Raw genomic sequence first — 16,342 nt, forward strand, 5'->3', positions numbered from 1 at the left:
ACAGGTGGCAGTTTACACTTCTGTGTACAGTCCAGGTTTCCCTGTTGGAAGTGTACTTTACTGTCTGCCCCTGAGGGAGGCTGCTGCTGTAAAAGGAATTATTTTTTTCTTCCATTTACATACTTGCCAGTAATGTTACATTTAGAGTTGTTTCTTACAGAAGTACATCAGTTTTGCTTGCAGTGGCACAGAAAAAAATTAACAGAGCGTGCACTGAATTTTCCCCTTATCTCACTATACCACATTTTATGTATCTTGTAGCAAGATGTTTTGTTTCTGCGGTTTCAGACTTCATGTTTCAGAAGATTAATAGACTTACCAGCCCCGTTTGCTAAGCTTAGTGATGATAACGTAATAAGTCATGAGACGGTAGCAGATCATATGGCGAGGCAAAATATGCCTTGGGTTTGAACTTGGAGTTGGTAATGCATGGAGAGAAAAGTAAAATGTCAAAAGCATGATAAATAACATGTCCTGACCTGAGTGGCTGTAAGTTCAAGTTTGCTGAAGAGCCTGCATGGGAAGCTCAGTTGATGGCATCTGCATTTGCCCTTTATACATACCCACAGAGGAGAGACAGCATTTGTGAAGCGCACGTACGGTGTTTAATGGGGCGAGTACAAAGCACAGAATTGTTCGTTCCTCTGCTGAGACTGGGTGCAGGTGCCAGTGGTGCAGGGTGGAGGAGCAGGGAGCAGTGCAGTGCCCTCAGCCCTTGCTGCCTGCACTGCTTGCAGTGGCTCTGCGCATTCCTGCTGGCTCCCTAGCAAGTGAGTAAGGGCTTGGGAACCCAGAGCATTTATGGGCCCTGGGCCCAATCCTGCTTCCAGAGAAGTTAATGGGAATTTTTTCTTTCTAAAAAAGGGAGAGTGATCAGAGCTCCTCAGCTTGTCCCACAAGGCCCTTGGCACTCCTCTCTCGGTAGTCCTTCAATGCCACACTCCTCCCCTCCTCACGGTGGGCAGCTGCAGCCCGCCCAGGTTGGCCTGCAGCAGGGCACATCAGACAGGAGCATGCTTCTGAGGCTCTGTTAGCTCTGGCATTGCAGTGCTGATATCTCTGCTGCAGTGACACCTACACGGTGTTCAAGGAGATAAGCTTTACTTTTAAATTTAAGTAAATTCCTGTAGTAGAAAATGAACTTTGCTGTGTTGATTGGGTCTAGATGTACCTGAGGTGTTGAGCCTTTAAACTCCGCGCGCTCTGGAGGCATGGTGGAGGAGTGTGTATGCTCTGGGAGCTCGCTGAACCAGGCAGATACGTCAGGTTTTCCAAGCAGGTTGCCAAGCCGAAGGCAGCAGCAATTAGTCCTGGATTCACCATAGACAATACGTGTCTCCTTGCGCGCAGGCGCCTGAGAGCTGGTGCTCTGAGATCGGCCAAGTTGGCTCACAGAAGCGCGGGCGGGATGGCGGCTGCGCTGGGGCTGGCTGTGCAGAACCACCCGCCCTTCCTCTTCCTCACGGATCCCTGAGGGCCAGTGCTCGCCAACACAACTCACACTGGCTGTTTTGGTGTTGTTTGTGCCATCTCGTTTCCATGGATGGAAAGGTCTTGCCAACTTCACATACCAATAAACGCAGCACAATTTACTTGTGAAAAATAAACTGGAATTTTTTTTCTGTAACTCTTGGAAGCTTAAAAAAAAATTAAAATATGAACAAAAAAATGTTTCTTCCAGTATTTGGAAGACTTTATTAGTGCCTGGGAAGCAGTCTTGACTTTGTATGATCACTTCTGGTTTTCAGTAAAATCTTTTCCGTATGTAATTTTATACGGGAATCCTTTAGTGCTCAATGCATAGGCAAAACTTAAACTGATTTTGAGACTTCTTTGACAAGCAGTGAAAAATCAAAGGTAGTGAATCCGTGATACAGATAATGCAGCTATGTGCTTTTCAGCTTTTTGATGTGTAACGGTTAAAAATGTTTTGAGAGTTCAGGTACTTGCTGCTAGGACTTAGCTGTGCAAACTGCTTAGAAGAAGGTCCCTGGGAAGATACCAAGCTTGCTGCTTACTAGCATTTTATTGAGCTTCTGTATTTATGTGCAAATATACTCCATACATAAATCTTCAATTATGTGATTTTTTTTGTGAAAAGTAACACAACTCTGTTCCATTCTTCTAATTAAATACTGCTAATGGTGGCAACTAAAATGAAAGAATTTGGACTTCTTTCACTCATTTTTCTGCATGACAGGCAAAATTACTGCTTTGGGTTGGTTGATTTGGTTTGTTTTCAACTTCCTTCTGGTTTTGATCACCATTTTTCACAAAAATTGCTTTTTCTTAAATCTGTCAGAAGCTATTTTCCAAATATTCCATGGTTTGTGTGTAAGACTAGAATTTTAAACTTTCATATCCGGTATTTGTAAATAGCTTTTAGAGGCAAGAGTGAGAATACAAGGAAAATAGTTCTCTTTTGAGCTTTTTTCCAAAGTTCATTCACTGTGTTGTTCAGTTTTGGTAGCTTACAGAGGTACATTAATGAAAAAGGGGACACATTAAGGAGAACTCAAGTAGAGGACAGGGAGGAATCTTCCATGTGAGAAATGTTACTGGACAGTAGATAAAAATAGTGGGGGTATGCAATAATGATAAATGTTTCAGATATTACACAAGCCTTTATGTGGCTTTTCTCTAGAAATAAAATAGATGGGAAGCTGTAGAGCTACCTCTCAGTGTGAGTGGCAGCATTAGATGGGCTTGAGCCTTTCTTTGTATTGGGTTTTCATATAGTGTAATTCTTCAAGCTTTTATTTGGGATTGTTTAGAAAATAAGAATGGTTAAGTAACTCTAATGATGGGTTTAACCTTGACTGCTTTAGATACTTTTAAAAGATTGTCTAAGGCTTTTGGTCCACAGCTGCGGTCCATTGATGTGTTAACACTGGTATTTTTATTCTGTCATAGTGGACATTTTTGGGATAAGTGAACCATTTTTCTGTTGCATGGACATATGGAGGCCATTTCTTCTGCAAGAAGAATTAGTGGGAATTTGAAGTTTATGTGTTCTCTGATTTGGCACCAGTTGAGCATAGGAAAGGCTCACTTTGCAAAGTGAGCAAAAGGCCACAGGAGACTGTACTGGAGACCAGGCCATGTGCCTTGTGTTCAGGGTCTTGCTAGAGCAGTGGGAAAGGTCGCTCCCTTGGCCCGGCATGAGCAGAACAGGCTGGGGTAGTGAGTTACAGGTGCATGTAGGTGGAACAAGAGTGATCCAGCAGCTACTACAGTGTGAAGCTACGCAGAATATATGGATGGAAGAGAGTGATGAAGGGTCTGCATTTGTTCTGCCTTGGAGACATTCCTTGATTATTCTGTGGAAGATGTGACCTCAGAAATAGTTCAGATAGATGTGCAACAGCCATAAATAAAAACTTAGCAAGGTAGTCTGTTATGACCTGGCCCATTCTAAAGATCGGACTGGCCAAGCTGGAAACTCCCTGTAGCTACTGTTTGCAGTGATGCAGAAGGTGCCACCACACTTGCTGCACCTCCCACACCAACCAGGCTGCTTCTGGCTCTTTCTCTTTTTTTCGTTTTTAAAATACGAGTTTTTTAAGCTCAGATGATAGCAGCCTGTGGGTGATCTCATGGGCCTTTTTGTGTTACAACAGTGGTGTCCCTGAAGCCATTTTTTCCTGGTGGCCTTAGGAGAGCCCAAGGACCCTGCGCTGGCAGCAGATGGGGTCTCAGCTGCAGGCACTGTCTGCAGGTGTCATGGCATTGCAGCTTCCATATGAACAACAACCTTCTGGAAGGACCTTCTGGGCAGTGAAATAACCAGAAGTCTCTTTTTCATCCTCCCCTAAGTTCATCCTTATTACCCACAGCCAAAGGATAAAAATGAGAGAAAAGTTGTATGCAAGCATGTACTGAAGCGGTGTGGCACCAACTGGATCATGCAGACATTGGGGAATCCATGAACAAAATGAGTGTTAGCAAAATTCATCACCAAACCCAGCTCTTGGTAAAGGAGCGGAGGAAAGCTACCCTTAAAAACTTGCATACAGCAAACTGCAGTGCCAGGAAGATCCCCATTAACCACATGGCTGCCAGCCTGCACTGGGAACAGCCCTGCTCTGACATCCCTTCGTAATTCTCCTCCAGTCATGGTGGTTCGTCTGGCTGCGGTTTTGTGCAGGAGCATCTGTTTGAATGTTGGAGATTGTTTTTCACGATTATTGTTAGCTGTATAAAGAGTGTAATTCAAAATGAACAAGTATAACAATAAATTACAGCAAATGCTGATTAGAAAATGGTCTCAAAGACATTTTTCACTTCTTTCCTAAAATACAGTCCTTCAAGTTTTGTTACGTTTTAATAACGGTGACTACTTTGGAGCTTTTTCTTGGTATCTGAAGACATGTGTTTATGTAGCTTGGGTGAGATTTTTTTTATGATGCAAAATTAATTGTATCGATAAGTGTTTCTGTACTGAGCACTGCATGTGTAGTGATCTCTGTTAAGGAAAGCATCTCCTAAACTTGGTAAGTTTTGCTGTGTACTGGAGAATAATTTTGATCTTACATTAGTGCCTAACAGTTATCTTGGATACCTCAGATGGTGACAGAGCATAGAGTTAGCCCGATTCTTGAGGGCCATTCTAAGGTTCTTGCATGAACAATGAAATTATTTTAGATTCATTTTATTTTCTTCATACAAGTTCTTACTATCTGGGAAGGATATGACTGACAAATATAAATTAAATGTAAGGCCAGAATTCATTCAAATGTAGAAAATTCTTTTATTCTGGATTTGAGATTCTTTGAGAAACAGAAAGCTTTGAACTGAATTGCGGTCAGCATTATATCCTGTCTTGCAACAGATGCTGGAGTAGTTTTCCAGCACTGCCGTTGCCTTGTGATTCATGTTAATGTGAACAGGAGTCATGTCCTCACACTAAGCTAGTGTTGCCTCACTGCTCTGGGTGTCCCCAGTGTGGCAGGGCTGCCATCGTTGGAGACTGGGGTGATTTCAGAGGCATGGGTCCCCTGGGCCTTTCTTGAGGGTGCTGTGCTGGGGTGTGCTCTGCAGTGCTGGGTACTGGCTTGGTGCTGTCAGCGGCTCTCCTGTGGTCCCTGCCGCATCGGCAGCCCTATTCCCATGTAATTTTCTTGTCCTTGGAGAGAAGCATGTGATTGTCACAGTGTTGCCACAGCTCACCATTAGTGAGCTAAAGTGACCTGGCCATTGAAACCCAAAGTCTGACTTGCTGTCGAAAGCGGAACTCTGTATAACGTGTTCCTCATTATCTGTATTCATGTCCCTTTTTGTTTGCCCTCAAGTCAGATGCAAGATGAAGCAATGCACATAATTATAACTGATTTGCCTTGCTAGGAGCATGCTCATTTTTGCAGAGGGCAGTTAGAGGTAAGGTGTCCCACTGAATTTTGCTGCAGAAGCCCTGGCAGGCCCTGCTGTGGTGGACATCTCTCTGCAGGGCAGGCAGGAGCAGGATGTTGCACAGGCTTGGAGCAGATGACATCAGTGGCCTATTCTGTTTCTGGTAATTAAGTTCAGTTTTAATCTTGCCAGTTAATTTGACGTGTGCAAGGATATGGTGGACTGCATCCAGACTTCTAATTCAGAATTGTTCATATAACAAAGCGATCATCATGCGAATGGGCAAGAACTTTGGAATCTAGAGTTTGGTGACAGGGGCAAATGTGGGAGGGGGTGCCCAGACTGGGTTAGGTCAGTGAAGTGGAGGAGCTTGTGGATGAAGCAAATGCTGTTAGTAATAAATTAATAATAATGTTGAGACTGACCATGTATATGCCATAATCCATCAGGTGCTCACAGGAACGGTCTTTTTACCCACTGCTTTATCCAGCCGTTTCTGGGGAAGGAGAAAGCCACCCTTTGCAGCCAGGGCCACGTGGCAGCTGCTTTAGGAAGGGAAGTGAAAAACGATACATCTGATTATAAAAAGTGGGAACCTTAGCAGTAATGAGGTGCCAGTATATTTTCCCTTGCTATACAGTAGATGCTAAGGCATCTGACCTGCAGGAAGTTAGGCTGGGTGTTTGCTGCATCTCTCAATGGTGAGACCTCCTCCTGCTCACCTTTCCTCCCTGAAACCAACCATTGGCATCAGCTGAACTTGATGTTAGAGGGAAGTGGTTGCCATGCTTATGCACCCCGTGCTGCCCCAGAGACATGCTGGGTTTGTGAGAGACTGATCCTGGTGTGATGCTGCTGATGTGGGTCATCTCACCCCTCTCCTACATCACTTGGCTTCCGTATGATTACAGTTCCGCCCCCAGAAAAGTCTTTAATATTCAAAATGCTTATTAATAAATAGATCTGTACTTTCTGGAAGAGTGCACAGTTATTCTGTTACAGCCTTTCAAATGTCTTTGTATAGGAACAGAGTGTTTAAAATTAATATTAATTAGAACAAACACATAGGATTGATTTTAATAAAAGAGCTTTTGGTTATTTAAATTCAGCTTTTTTTAAAAAAAAAACTTTTTGGAGTTTCAAGTTAAGTCACTAGGTTAGTGTTATTTTTAAAGATAAATGACGTCTTTTTAGAGTTGCTTGGGAAATGTCACTTCTTTAATGGTTGAAATTCCCCTATGCCAGGATAATACAGAAATTCCTATTTCTAAAGCATATTATATAAATGTCATGGTAAGGGAATTATAGTATGGACATGGTTTTACTACCAGAAACAGTATTTGCAGTTTTAGGGGTGTGGATGGATATATGAATGCTTTGTAATACATAAATGAACAACAAAATGAATTAAATGCCCTTTTTGTGTCACTGGCTTTCAGGTTGAGGGAGCAAAATAATAGCTGGTGTATGCATTGTCCTAGTCAAGAGACAGACACTGGCCTTTCCCTGTTTTAGTTTATAAATACACATCCATCCGATGCTGTCAGATAATGTGAATTCTGCATGTCTGGCATCCCAAATTTTGTATAGGAGATTGATCTATAGCATTGGTTCTAAAATAAAAAAAATAAATTCAACAGGCATATTTCTTGACTTCAAAGTTTTTTTACGGTAAGAGCAGTTAATTCATAACTGCTCTTTAAAGGAAAGAGGGTTTATAGCATTTGCGGTATAACCTTCTAAGTTGGAAATAGCAGTACTGTAATCTAAAGTGAGAAAGGATTGAGCTGTGGGATTTGTACATCAGTGGCCTTACCACTGGTGTTGGGAATTAGGTCACAGTTTGGTTACAGATGTGAATTTCACAGAATTGATTTCAAGGAAATAACCTTATTTTCTGCCTGTTGCTGTAACATGCACAGCTAGGGGCGCTGACTTTATGACGTTGCTTCTTTTTTTCATTATTTATCTGGTTTTCATGAACTGAGTATGCTTGGATGTGTTAAATTCCAATGTAATGTCACAGTTAGGTGTTTCTGCTAAAATAGTTTCAGAAACTGTGAAATATACTCAAGATAAACACATGCCTGATGGGGATGTGCCTAAGCAGCCCACTGAAGTCGGTGGGAGGTTGCACTGCCTTCCCAAGCAACTTTGTCAGAGCTAACATAATAGAGAAATAACCTTTAAAACACTACTACTAGTACTACTGCTACTAAAACTATGAATATTATGTGAAGTACCTGTGTCATAGAAGTGATGTTGACAGTTTTTTTACAAATCCAGTTTGGGACTTGCTCAGTAGTTCAGTGCTGATAACAGACTTGGTTTAAGTCAGAAGTTGCTGGGCAGGGGGGCTGTGAAACATGTGTTGCATGGTGCAGTATTGGCATTCCCACTTCTGAGATGGCCGTTCTGTGCTGCTGCCTTGGTGCTCTGCTTTTCACAATATGTGCCAAAGTACAAATTTGAGAGAGGAGTTTTCTTGCTTTTACGTGCCGTTGTATGGGGATGGTGGGTACCAGACCAGTTTTTTCTTTAAGGAATCCTTCACTGTTACGTGGCCAATATGTTAATTAGCTCATTGTTTCTGCTTAATTTTGTGACAGCTCTCTAATTACATCCCTTAGTTGCGCCATGAAGTAATTGCTGAAACGTCTCCAAATTTTATGTTGAGATATGTTATTAGTAAACTCTGAATTTGGCAGAGGTGTTTTAAAAAATACGGTAAGGCAGACAGTAATTTTCTAATTTATTTAAAAGACAGCCATTTGGCAATTTCAAGCTTTGATACTGTACTGTCAATGTAAATGGAATATTGATTTTACTCCATTTCCTATCTCACTGGAGTCATTGTCATGAGGATGAATTCATGTTGTGTAACGACTGGTTCTTGCTGACAGTTCTCATGTCACTGAGGCTGGTATTTTCAGCTTCCACTTTCTCCGAGAGTAAAAATAGCATTCTGCACTGCTGTGTTCTTCTTTAATATTGTGCTTTTTGCATGTCCAGCTTTACGCATCTTTCTTCCCAAGAGATGTGTGTGAATTGACATATGAAAACAGGAATATCCAGTAAACCCAGATACAGGAAGAGTGAAAGCAGTGGATCTTCGGGGGAGTCCCAGAGCAGTGGGGCACTCCCATTCAGAGACGTTGGGTTTGTGTCTAAGACTGTAATGAGAAGGGGAAGAAAATGGTGTCGCTAACCTGGCTGTACATTTCTTTATAGCAGCAATGGGAAGTAATAAAAGTTGAATGTATTTAATCAGAACCGGGAAACCTTAATCACATGGTCCTTTCTGTGTTAGTTTCACTTTCTTGTGCATTTCCAGATAACCTTTCCATTGATTTGCAAAGCTGTTTCTAAATGATTTTCATTAACGCAGCTCAGCAGACAACTGTCATCTCTTAACCTTTTAAGGAATGACTTTTCATTGTTATTTCTCTCTTTTGTCTTTTCCGAGAATCACATTTTAATAAGTTTTCAATATCTTTAGCTTCATTTCCCTTGTATTCCTAATTATTTGTGAAGGCAGGATTTTTCTCTGGCCAAGCCAATGTTGCAGCATTCCCAGGACAAGTAGTGAATACTTCCAAATTTCAAAAGGTAGCTTAAAAAATCACCTGTCGATTAAGAACAGCCTTTGGTACTGAATGGCCTGCGAGGTGGAATCTGGAAACTGTCAGCCCCTAAATAAATTTTAATTAAAAAAAAAAATGAAGACAGTCCTTTTCCTGTCTCTCACCAGGGTTCCTCCCTCTGGGTTTGTTGCAGTCTTTCCCAGCTTATCAGAGACAGCCACAGAAAGACATCACTTATATCTGCTGGGTTTTCTTGCAGACAGGGGAATCCTTTAGCATTTGAGGCTTACTGGGGAGCTGGAACATCACAGGAGAATTTCAAAGCTAGGGGAAAGTAGTTTATGCAGATAAAACTGTATTTCTATGCTAACCTAACTGTATTTCTATGCTAACTAAATAAAAATTATTTAGTGGAGGTACTGAAGAAGATGTACCTCTGGTCTGAAGTCAGTCTTTGTTTTTGCTAAAAGGCTATTTTTAAAGCTGACATTTCTGCTCTGTTTTTAGGTAACAAATTCTGACCAAACAATTTTTCTTCAAGTAACTATGCAGACAAAATATACACCTAACATTTCTTCACATTGAGAAGATTTCTCTTTGAGGCATTGCAGCTCCTTGGAGTAACCTTTCTGTTTGTAGCTGGCAGCCTGAAGAACGAGGGATGAAATTCAGCCTCATGTAATGTTGTTACAGATATGTCACTAACCTCAACAGGAGCAGGACTTTGCTCTGAGTAGGTGGCTAGTCCAATTCCAAATAGAAAATTTACTACAAAGCTAGGAGTAAAATCTAGTTTGGTGAGTTGTACCAGGAATATTACTCCTTTCACTACATGTGAGCACAAAAGATAGTTTTCATCTGTGTTCATTTTGTGCGTTGCCTACATGCTGTCCTTCTTTCCTTGTTAGGGGTGACCAACTACTCTTGTAATGAGAATGAAATTAAGTATCTTCTTCTGAAAATGTGGCCTTTAACTTGCATTGGCTTTAGCATGTAAAATACATTGTTTGCTGCTCTCTTGGTGTTTGGAGAAATCGGTGCTTGGTAGTGGTCTGCTTGGTGCTGGCCCTTCATGGCAGGTGCCCCGGCACAGGTGGGAGACCCTCACTTGTTTGTCTGAGCACTTGTTACAGAAGGAGTTTTTCAATACCCGAGTCTCTGCTGTAGTCCTGAGCACTGATCAGTAGTGACTGCTGGCACAGGATGAGTCTGATTCCTGAGGGTTAGGCAGTTGAAGCAAGTAAGTATCTGTGTTTACCAGAAACATACCTAGCTGTTAACTTGTGCTTGCAAGTAATTATGCACAGTTGTTTGTCTCTTGCTAGCAGGAATGAAAAATGTAGGCATGATTACAAAGTGCCCTGGCAAGGAAACAACAGTACCTGTTACAATCTTATTAGCTGTATTAGGTGTGCTTTACTTCTCCTGTAGTTTGTTCTAATCACTTAGCCCCGGGAAAAAGACCCTTAGTAGATTTTCATTGTCTATTGGTGTGCATCCATGCTGACCAGCATTTCCCAGGATATGTTCCTGATGAGAGGGATGCTGCTTTGGCAGGTGATGGTGGTGAGAAATACAAAGATTGTGGATCAGTGTCTTTAGAAAGACAGGGATGGAAACAACCTTCTGAACGCAGGTGGGCAGGAAGCTGTGGATAGTTGCAGTGCTGCTGGGAGCATTCCTATTGTCTGTATTGCCCAGGGGCTCCAATGTTCCCCCAGAAGCACATGTGGTGCTGCCACAAAGGCTCCTCTGCTTTTCCAGGATCTCCGTGCTGGACCAGGAGCTATCCTTTACTACAGAGTTCTATTTACTCGTGTCCCCAGACTTCTGTGGCATAGCTGGGTGTCTGGAACTCGTCTCGAAGAAACAATGGTTTCACCTTGGCATCTGAACGGAGAGGTTTACCGTCTCGTTCCTAGCTGTTACATGCCTGGGTGGTTTTAAAGTGAACAGAGCTCGTCACGAAGCTTGTGGTTCCCCATGGCTGAGGGAGGAAGCGAGGTCCGGTCCCAGCTGGAGGGGCCGGTCACGCGGGTGCAGGCACGGCGTTCCCGGGGTCTCGGGTGAGCACGGGTCCGGGCCGGTTTGCGGAGACCCCGGGCGGCTATCAGTGACTGACCAGCACGATGGCTGTCTCGGGCAGCCAGCAGCGGCATCGGGCCCGAGCCGGCCCCGGCGGCAGGCGCCGTTTTGGGGTCTGTCCTTAGGAGAGGCCCGCGGGAGCGGAGGGGCCGCGCCCCCGCCAGCCCCCGGGCGGTGACAGCCGCACCGTAACGGGGCGTTGTGACAGCTCCCGGCGGGGCGGCGCGCCCGCCCCTCTGCGTCCTACCGGTCGCGCCGCTTCCGTGCGGGGAGCCTGTACCTGTGGCAGGCGGAGGGGAAGGGGGGTTGGCGGCGCGCAGGCGGCGGGCGGCACCGTTCCCCGCGCCGCCGCGATGGGCCGCCCCCCTCGCTGCATGCCGGGTAGGGCCCGAGCCCGCCCGCTCGTCCTCCGGCGGCCGGGCGAGCCCCGGCGGCCGGGCGCGCTCGGCGCTCAGGGCAGCGCAGCGTCTGGCAGGCGCGACCTTTTATAAGACGGCCCCCGCTATTGGCTTTCCGCCCGGAGTATCGCTGCAACGCTCGCTGCCATTGGCTCGTTCCCGGTCATGCCTGGCTCTGCCGGGGACGCGGCCCCTCTCCCCGCAGCCCGGCGGCGCTGGCGTGAGTGCCCTGCGCTGGCGGCGGCACCTCCGCGGGCCCCCGTGCCGCCCGGCGAATTGTAACGTGTCTCTTCTCTCTGCAGGTCGGTACTAAGAAGTGCCTTTCCTGACGTCTCTGCTGCTTGGGACCGCTTCTAGAGCAGCCGCTGCTTTTTGCCTTGCTTGCTGCCAGCTAGACCGCGAGGAGAGCGACCCCGGGCAGCCACCCGCTGCCGCCCCGCCGGGAGGAGGGCGCTGCCGGGCCTTGCCGCAGGCTGCTTTACTGTAAAAATAAAAGTTTGCTGAGAAGGTCAGAGCTCTGCTGCCGAAAATCAAGGAGAGGAGGAGGAAAAAAAAAAAAAATCCCGTCTCGATCGTTGCTCTAAATTGCTGCATCTATGCCAAACTAATCGATACCGATTGCACCACAACCCCCCGCTGCAAACCCATCTGCGAGGAGATTACCTTTCAGACAACTTCACTGACAGAGCTCGGAAATCCCGTGTCGGAGGGTCTGCCACGTTCCCATGCGTGCGTCGTGGGCTCCGGCTGGCGCTCAGGATGGGCCACTGAGCGCGCGAGGCTAGTCCCGGGCCACTCTTCCTAACGTTCACCTCGCCGGTAATCCGAGCGCTTCTCTAAGTGCGAAGCCTCTGTCCGTTAACAGTGTCACGCGCTGAACTCCCGGTGGCACACCTTCTCCTTGAGATTGCAGCTACCCAGTTTTACATGTACTTTTAAAATAGGGAACGGGGGGGGGGTGGGGGAGTAAAAGTGTTCTGGAGGTGGTGCTTTGATCATTTCCAGGTTATCAGTTCTGCTACTCATTCGTCCGTTTTATTGGAAATTTTTAACTACCTGTAAAATCTAAAGATGGCTGTTAGTGTCACACCGATTCGGGACACAAAATGGCTAACGCTGGAAGTGTGTAGGGAGTTCCAAAGGGGGACTTGCTCACGACCAGACACGGAATGTAAATTTGCACACCCATCGAAAAGCTGCCAAGTTGAAAATGGACGCGTAATCGCCTGCTTTGATTCATTGAAAGTGAGTAAATACTATATTATTTTCAAGGATATACAGTTGTTGAAAGAAGCGGTTGTAGCCAGAGAAACCCTGCAGCCCAAAAGGGAGCAATTGCTGGCTGCCAGCAGTGGGCCGTTTTGCTGCGTTTATTTTATTGATGCTTGTTGATTTGTTTTGCTGTTTTCCTCAGGGGAAAGGGAAGGATAGGGGGATGAAGGGAAAATATACCTGACAGGGCTCAAATCCTCTGGCATGGCTACACTAACTGGTTCTTTGCCTCCAAATTATTCTCTGCCTGTAGCTGGAATAAAGGGCGCTTTACGTAGAAACAGCAAAGTCACTGTAAGGATTCTTTGTTTTTAATAGCACAAACCACGTAAGCAATATGTGGATTTGTTTTCATCTCGTAACTACCAGCGGGTGGTTGGTGTCTCTGGACAGCTGATGGTGAATCTTAGAAGAGTGTTTCCTCCCTAGGTTATTTGGGTGCCTGTGAGCACCCTGCTTGTATTTCTGTGATTGGGACTGCTATAGTTATTCTGTCATTTTCACAAGTGCACTTGCTTAAGGCGAGGATGATGCTTAGCAGAGGGCAGGGTGCCTCTAGACGTGCAAGCAGGGCTGTGGCAGAGAGGGTACAGCCTCACAGTGCTTTTTAGGAGGGGCATCTGAGTTCGGCACTGTAAATGTATAGCTCCTGTCTTACTGTGGCTGTAGTTTCATTAATAGGTGTTAAACATCTGGATGCCAGCACCTTCTCTTCTTCTTTTATGAATTCAATCATCTTAACATTTAAATACTCATCCCACAAACAGTGCATGATAAATTCAGTACAGTCATGAAAAAAATAATAAAAGTTGGAAGATAGAAAAAAAACAACTGACAGACTGATTTTTACAGTATAATTTTCTCTTCCTGGGACCAAACCCGGGAAGCGGAGCAGAGCTTGAGTGTGTGGAGTTGCCTCGTGGTAGAGACATGCTCTGGGACGGGAGTTGTAGCTGTAACCAGCTACTGGAGGTTGCTTGTGCAGCCAGGCCCCAGTTGCAGTGGGAGCTGAGCAGGAAGCAGGTTTATAGCGGGTTTGTATAAATCCTGCAGCACTCCTGAGTTTAAAAATGTTTCTTGTCTCAGATCAGAGTAGAGGGTAAACCTTTAAAATGCTCTCAGGCGCAAATACCCAGCACCCCCCCTCCAGTGGATATTAAAATGCTTCTGTTTCTGTGTTGTTCAAATGTGTTTTAAAACTACAGGACTTACAATGTGGGGGTGGGGGAGGGAGAGAGGAATAAAAAATAATTTCAAATGTGGAAATAAAAGGTTTCTGTGCATTAAAAACCTGTCGGGTCATGAGCTGTGCCAGGGGCTGCCTGTGCTGACAGGGAGTCTCAGCCCCTTGGCCCACCATCTCTGTCCGCCACAGCCACTGTGCCTGGGTGGCAGCGAGCCCTCCTGGCACTTCCTCTTTGTGGCAAAGCATGGTGTGAGCAATGGCGTGAGCCATGGTGTGCTGTCACTGTCATTGGTGGCTTCATGGCCTGCTGCAGCGCTGCCCCTGTGGCGGCACACCTGCCAGAAACATGGGCCTGGCCTTGGAGATTTAAACCTGCCTCTCTGTGAGAGGCTGTGAGTGATGCATTTGCTGGGTAAGATAGCACCTGCAGGATGCCCCAGTTTGATTTTCCACTGAACTGCTGTTTGGTTGCAGGGCACGCTGTGGTCATGGCAGCCTCACCCCGCTGGCCTTGTGCTTATCAGAGTGAAGATCCCACTGAAAAGGTTAAAACAAGACAGTAGAGTTAACTGGACATGAATCTGCTTTGCTGTGGGAGACACTCCCTGAGTTTGCTGTACATCAGCGTTCTCTGCCCAGATTTCTGATGTCCTTGGTTGCTGGAAGTGCCTTAAAATCTTTGTGCTGGACAAGGTGGCCTGTGGCACAGGACCTCCATCAGCAGGGCTCTTCTGTTTCCTTTTGTAATGAATGATATAATCATCACCTTTGTAAAGAACTGCAAGGTCCATGGATAATACTTGTAGGTAACACTACAGCAGTATTATGCTGCTGACTCCTACTGCACATGGAAAGTCAGCGCAGTAGCTGAGTTGTAAGCTGGGAAAGAATCTGCTATTTAAAAATACCCTGCTTACCAGATATGTTTACTTGTGTTCATGCTGAAAGGTTTACTTGTGTCTGTGGTGCCATGTGCCAGAAGGGATCTGATGGGTCCTCTTGACACGGCCTGGGTAGCAGTGCTGGGTTGTGCTGCTGCTGGTGCTGCCAGAGCTGTAAGAGCTGCTTGCTGCTGAGCATGGTGCTGCACCGTGGCCAGGCGTTATGGCTATGGTCATCAGATGGCTCTTGAGCTCTCAGGGTTTATTAGTTCTTTTTTTTTTTTTTTTTTTTTTTAGTTAAGTAGCTTGTATAATGTATGAGAATACATTTGATAACAGAAAATGGACTATATCCCTTCAGTGAATTCCATGTACAATCCCCGTAGTGGAAAAGCAGTTGATCAGTTTTGGTTTTGTTTCAGATCTTCATCAATTTTTCTGTCTGCAAAAGTAAACAGTCACTAGTTACTTCATGCTTTCTGCAGTATCACAAACTTTAATGCAAAGACAATGTAGGGAAATGTTCTACCAGATTTGTCTAAACCCTGTAAGGTCAGTTAACCAGCCCCTTTTTTTTTAATTTGGTAAACTGTTACGACATTCAAAAGTAATATTAAATATTTCAATAATTCAGTGTGGATGTAATGTCCTTGTTCTTTACTAAAACAGCAGCACACCTGAAATTGACCTTAATATTAAATACTTGATTTCGTATAGATATATGTAGTATTAGTATTAACTAAACAGCTAATCTTGCATTATCTCTTGGTCATAAGACAGATATTTAGTCACTGAATTTTTCTTTGCAGACTGTGGATGCATCTTTCACTCACAGCGCTCCCAAGAATTAGTGTGTTTAAGAAAAAAATAATTATATTAACAGATATCAGGCAGGTGTGTGTTAGCGCTGCAGAGAGCTGCAGCCCTGGTAGGGAATACTTGCTTGCGATCTAGAGATGGCCAGTGTGCTCTGCTATATTTAGAACATAAACAGGCAAAGCAAATACTTTCTGTGGGGACCCCATGAAATGGCATTACCCTTCAGCTCTGCCCCGCCAGACTTTGGCCTCTGTCCCGGGTGTCCTCTGCGGGTGTTGTGCAGGGACGGAGCACACAGAGTGCACAGCCAATCATGGGCAAATACTGCTCATTCAGCCTGCTTGTCAGAGGCAGAAACAGGTTTCAGAAGTGGAACTTTCAGCTTGGGTAAAATATATGTATAAATATATATTTTCTATTTTTAATTTTATCCCTCTGCGTGAAATGAAAGCAAAAACTGTATGCGTAGGTCTAGAGCAAAAAGGGCATTTACTCCAGAGAATCTCTCTTCTGTGCCATGTTGCCACCCACAGGTCCTGTCGCTGACATTTGCAAGGGCTGCTTTGTGGAAGTGTGCCATTGCCATGTTGATCTCTGGACACGTGCATATGTTGGGAAGCATGTCCCGCATGTGCACCTCACGGGTTCTTTCTTAATTCTGAATTGGTAACAAGCAGCAATTGTTACATGTTAATTAGGAGCGTGGGGGGGAGAAAAGGAAAGACACATGCATTCTGTGACCTTAGGAAGGGAGTGCAAGGAAGAGGT

The 16,342-nt window shown here is 45.0% G+C and overlaps 1 protein-coding gene across 15 annotated transcripts in view; it reads left to right on the forward strand.

Annotated features, from left to right (window-relative positions):
• The window catches only part of MBNL1 (muscleblind like splicing regulator 1), a 103,857-nt gene that overhangs the window by 14,953 nt on the left and 72,562 nt on the right, over nt 1-16,342 (forward strand). For 10 of the 15 annotated variants that reach the window (XM_062603074.1, XM_062603070.1, XM_062603075.1 and 7 more), the window contains exon 2: nt 11,719-12,661. The exons of 3 other annotated variants lie outside the window; for them this stretch is intronic. In XM_062603074.1, coding sequence (XP_062459058.1) covers nt 12,488-12,661 — 174 coding nt within the window. In that variant the 5' untranslated portion in view covers nt 11,719-12,487. Of the gene's footprint in view, nt 1-11,454; nt 12,662-16,342 lie in introns of those variants that run through there. 2 more of the 15 variants (XM_062603073.1, XM_062603085.1) reach the window with 2 other exon arrangements.

This window comes from Pezoporus occidentalis, unplaced genomic scaffold, assembly GCF_034315485.1.
Source record: "Pezoporus occidentalis ecotype Australia unplaced genomic scaffold, CSIRO_AGI_Poc_V1 ctg8, whole genome shotgun sequence".
Lineage (NCBI taxonomy): Eukaryota > Metazoa > Chordata > Aves > Psittaciformes > Psittacidae > Pezoporus > Pezoporus occidentalis.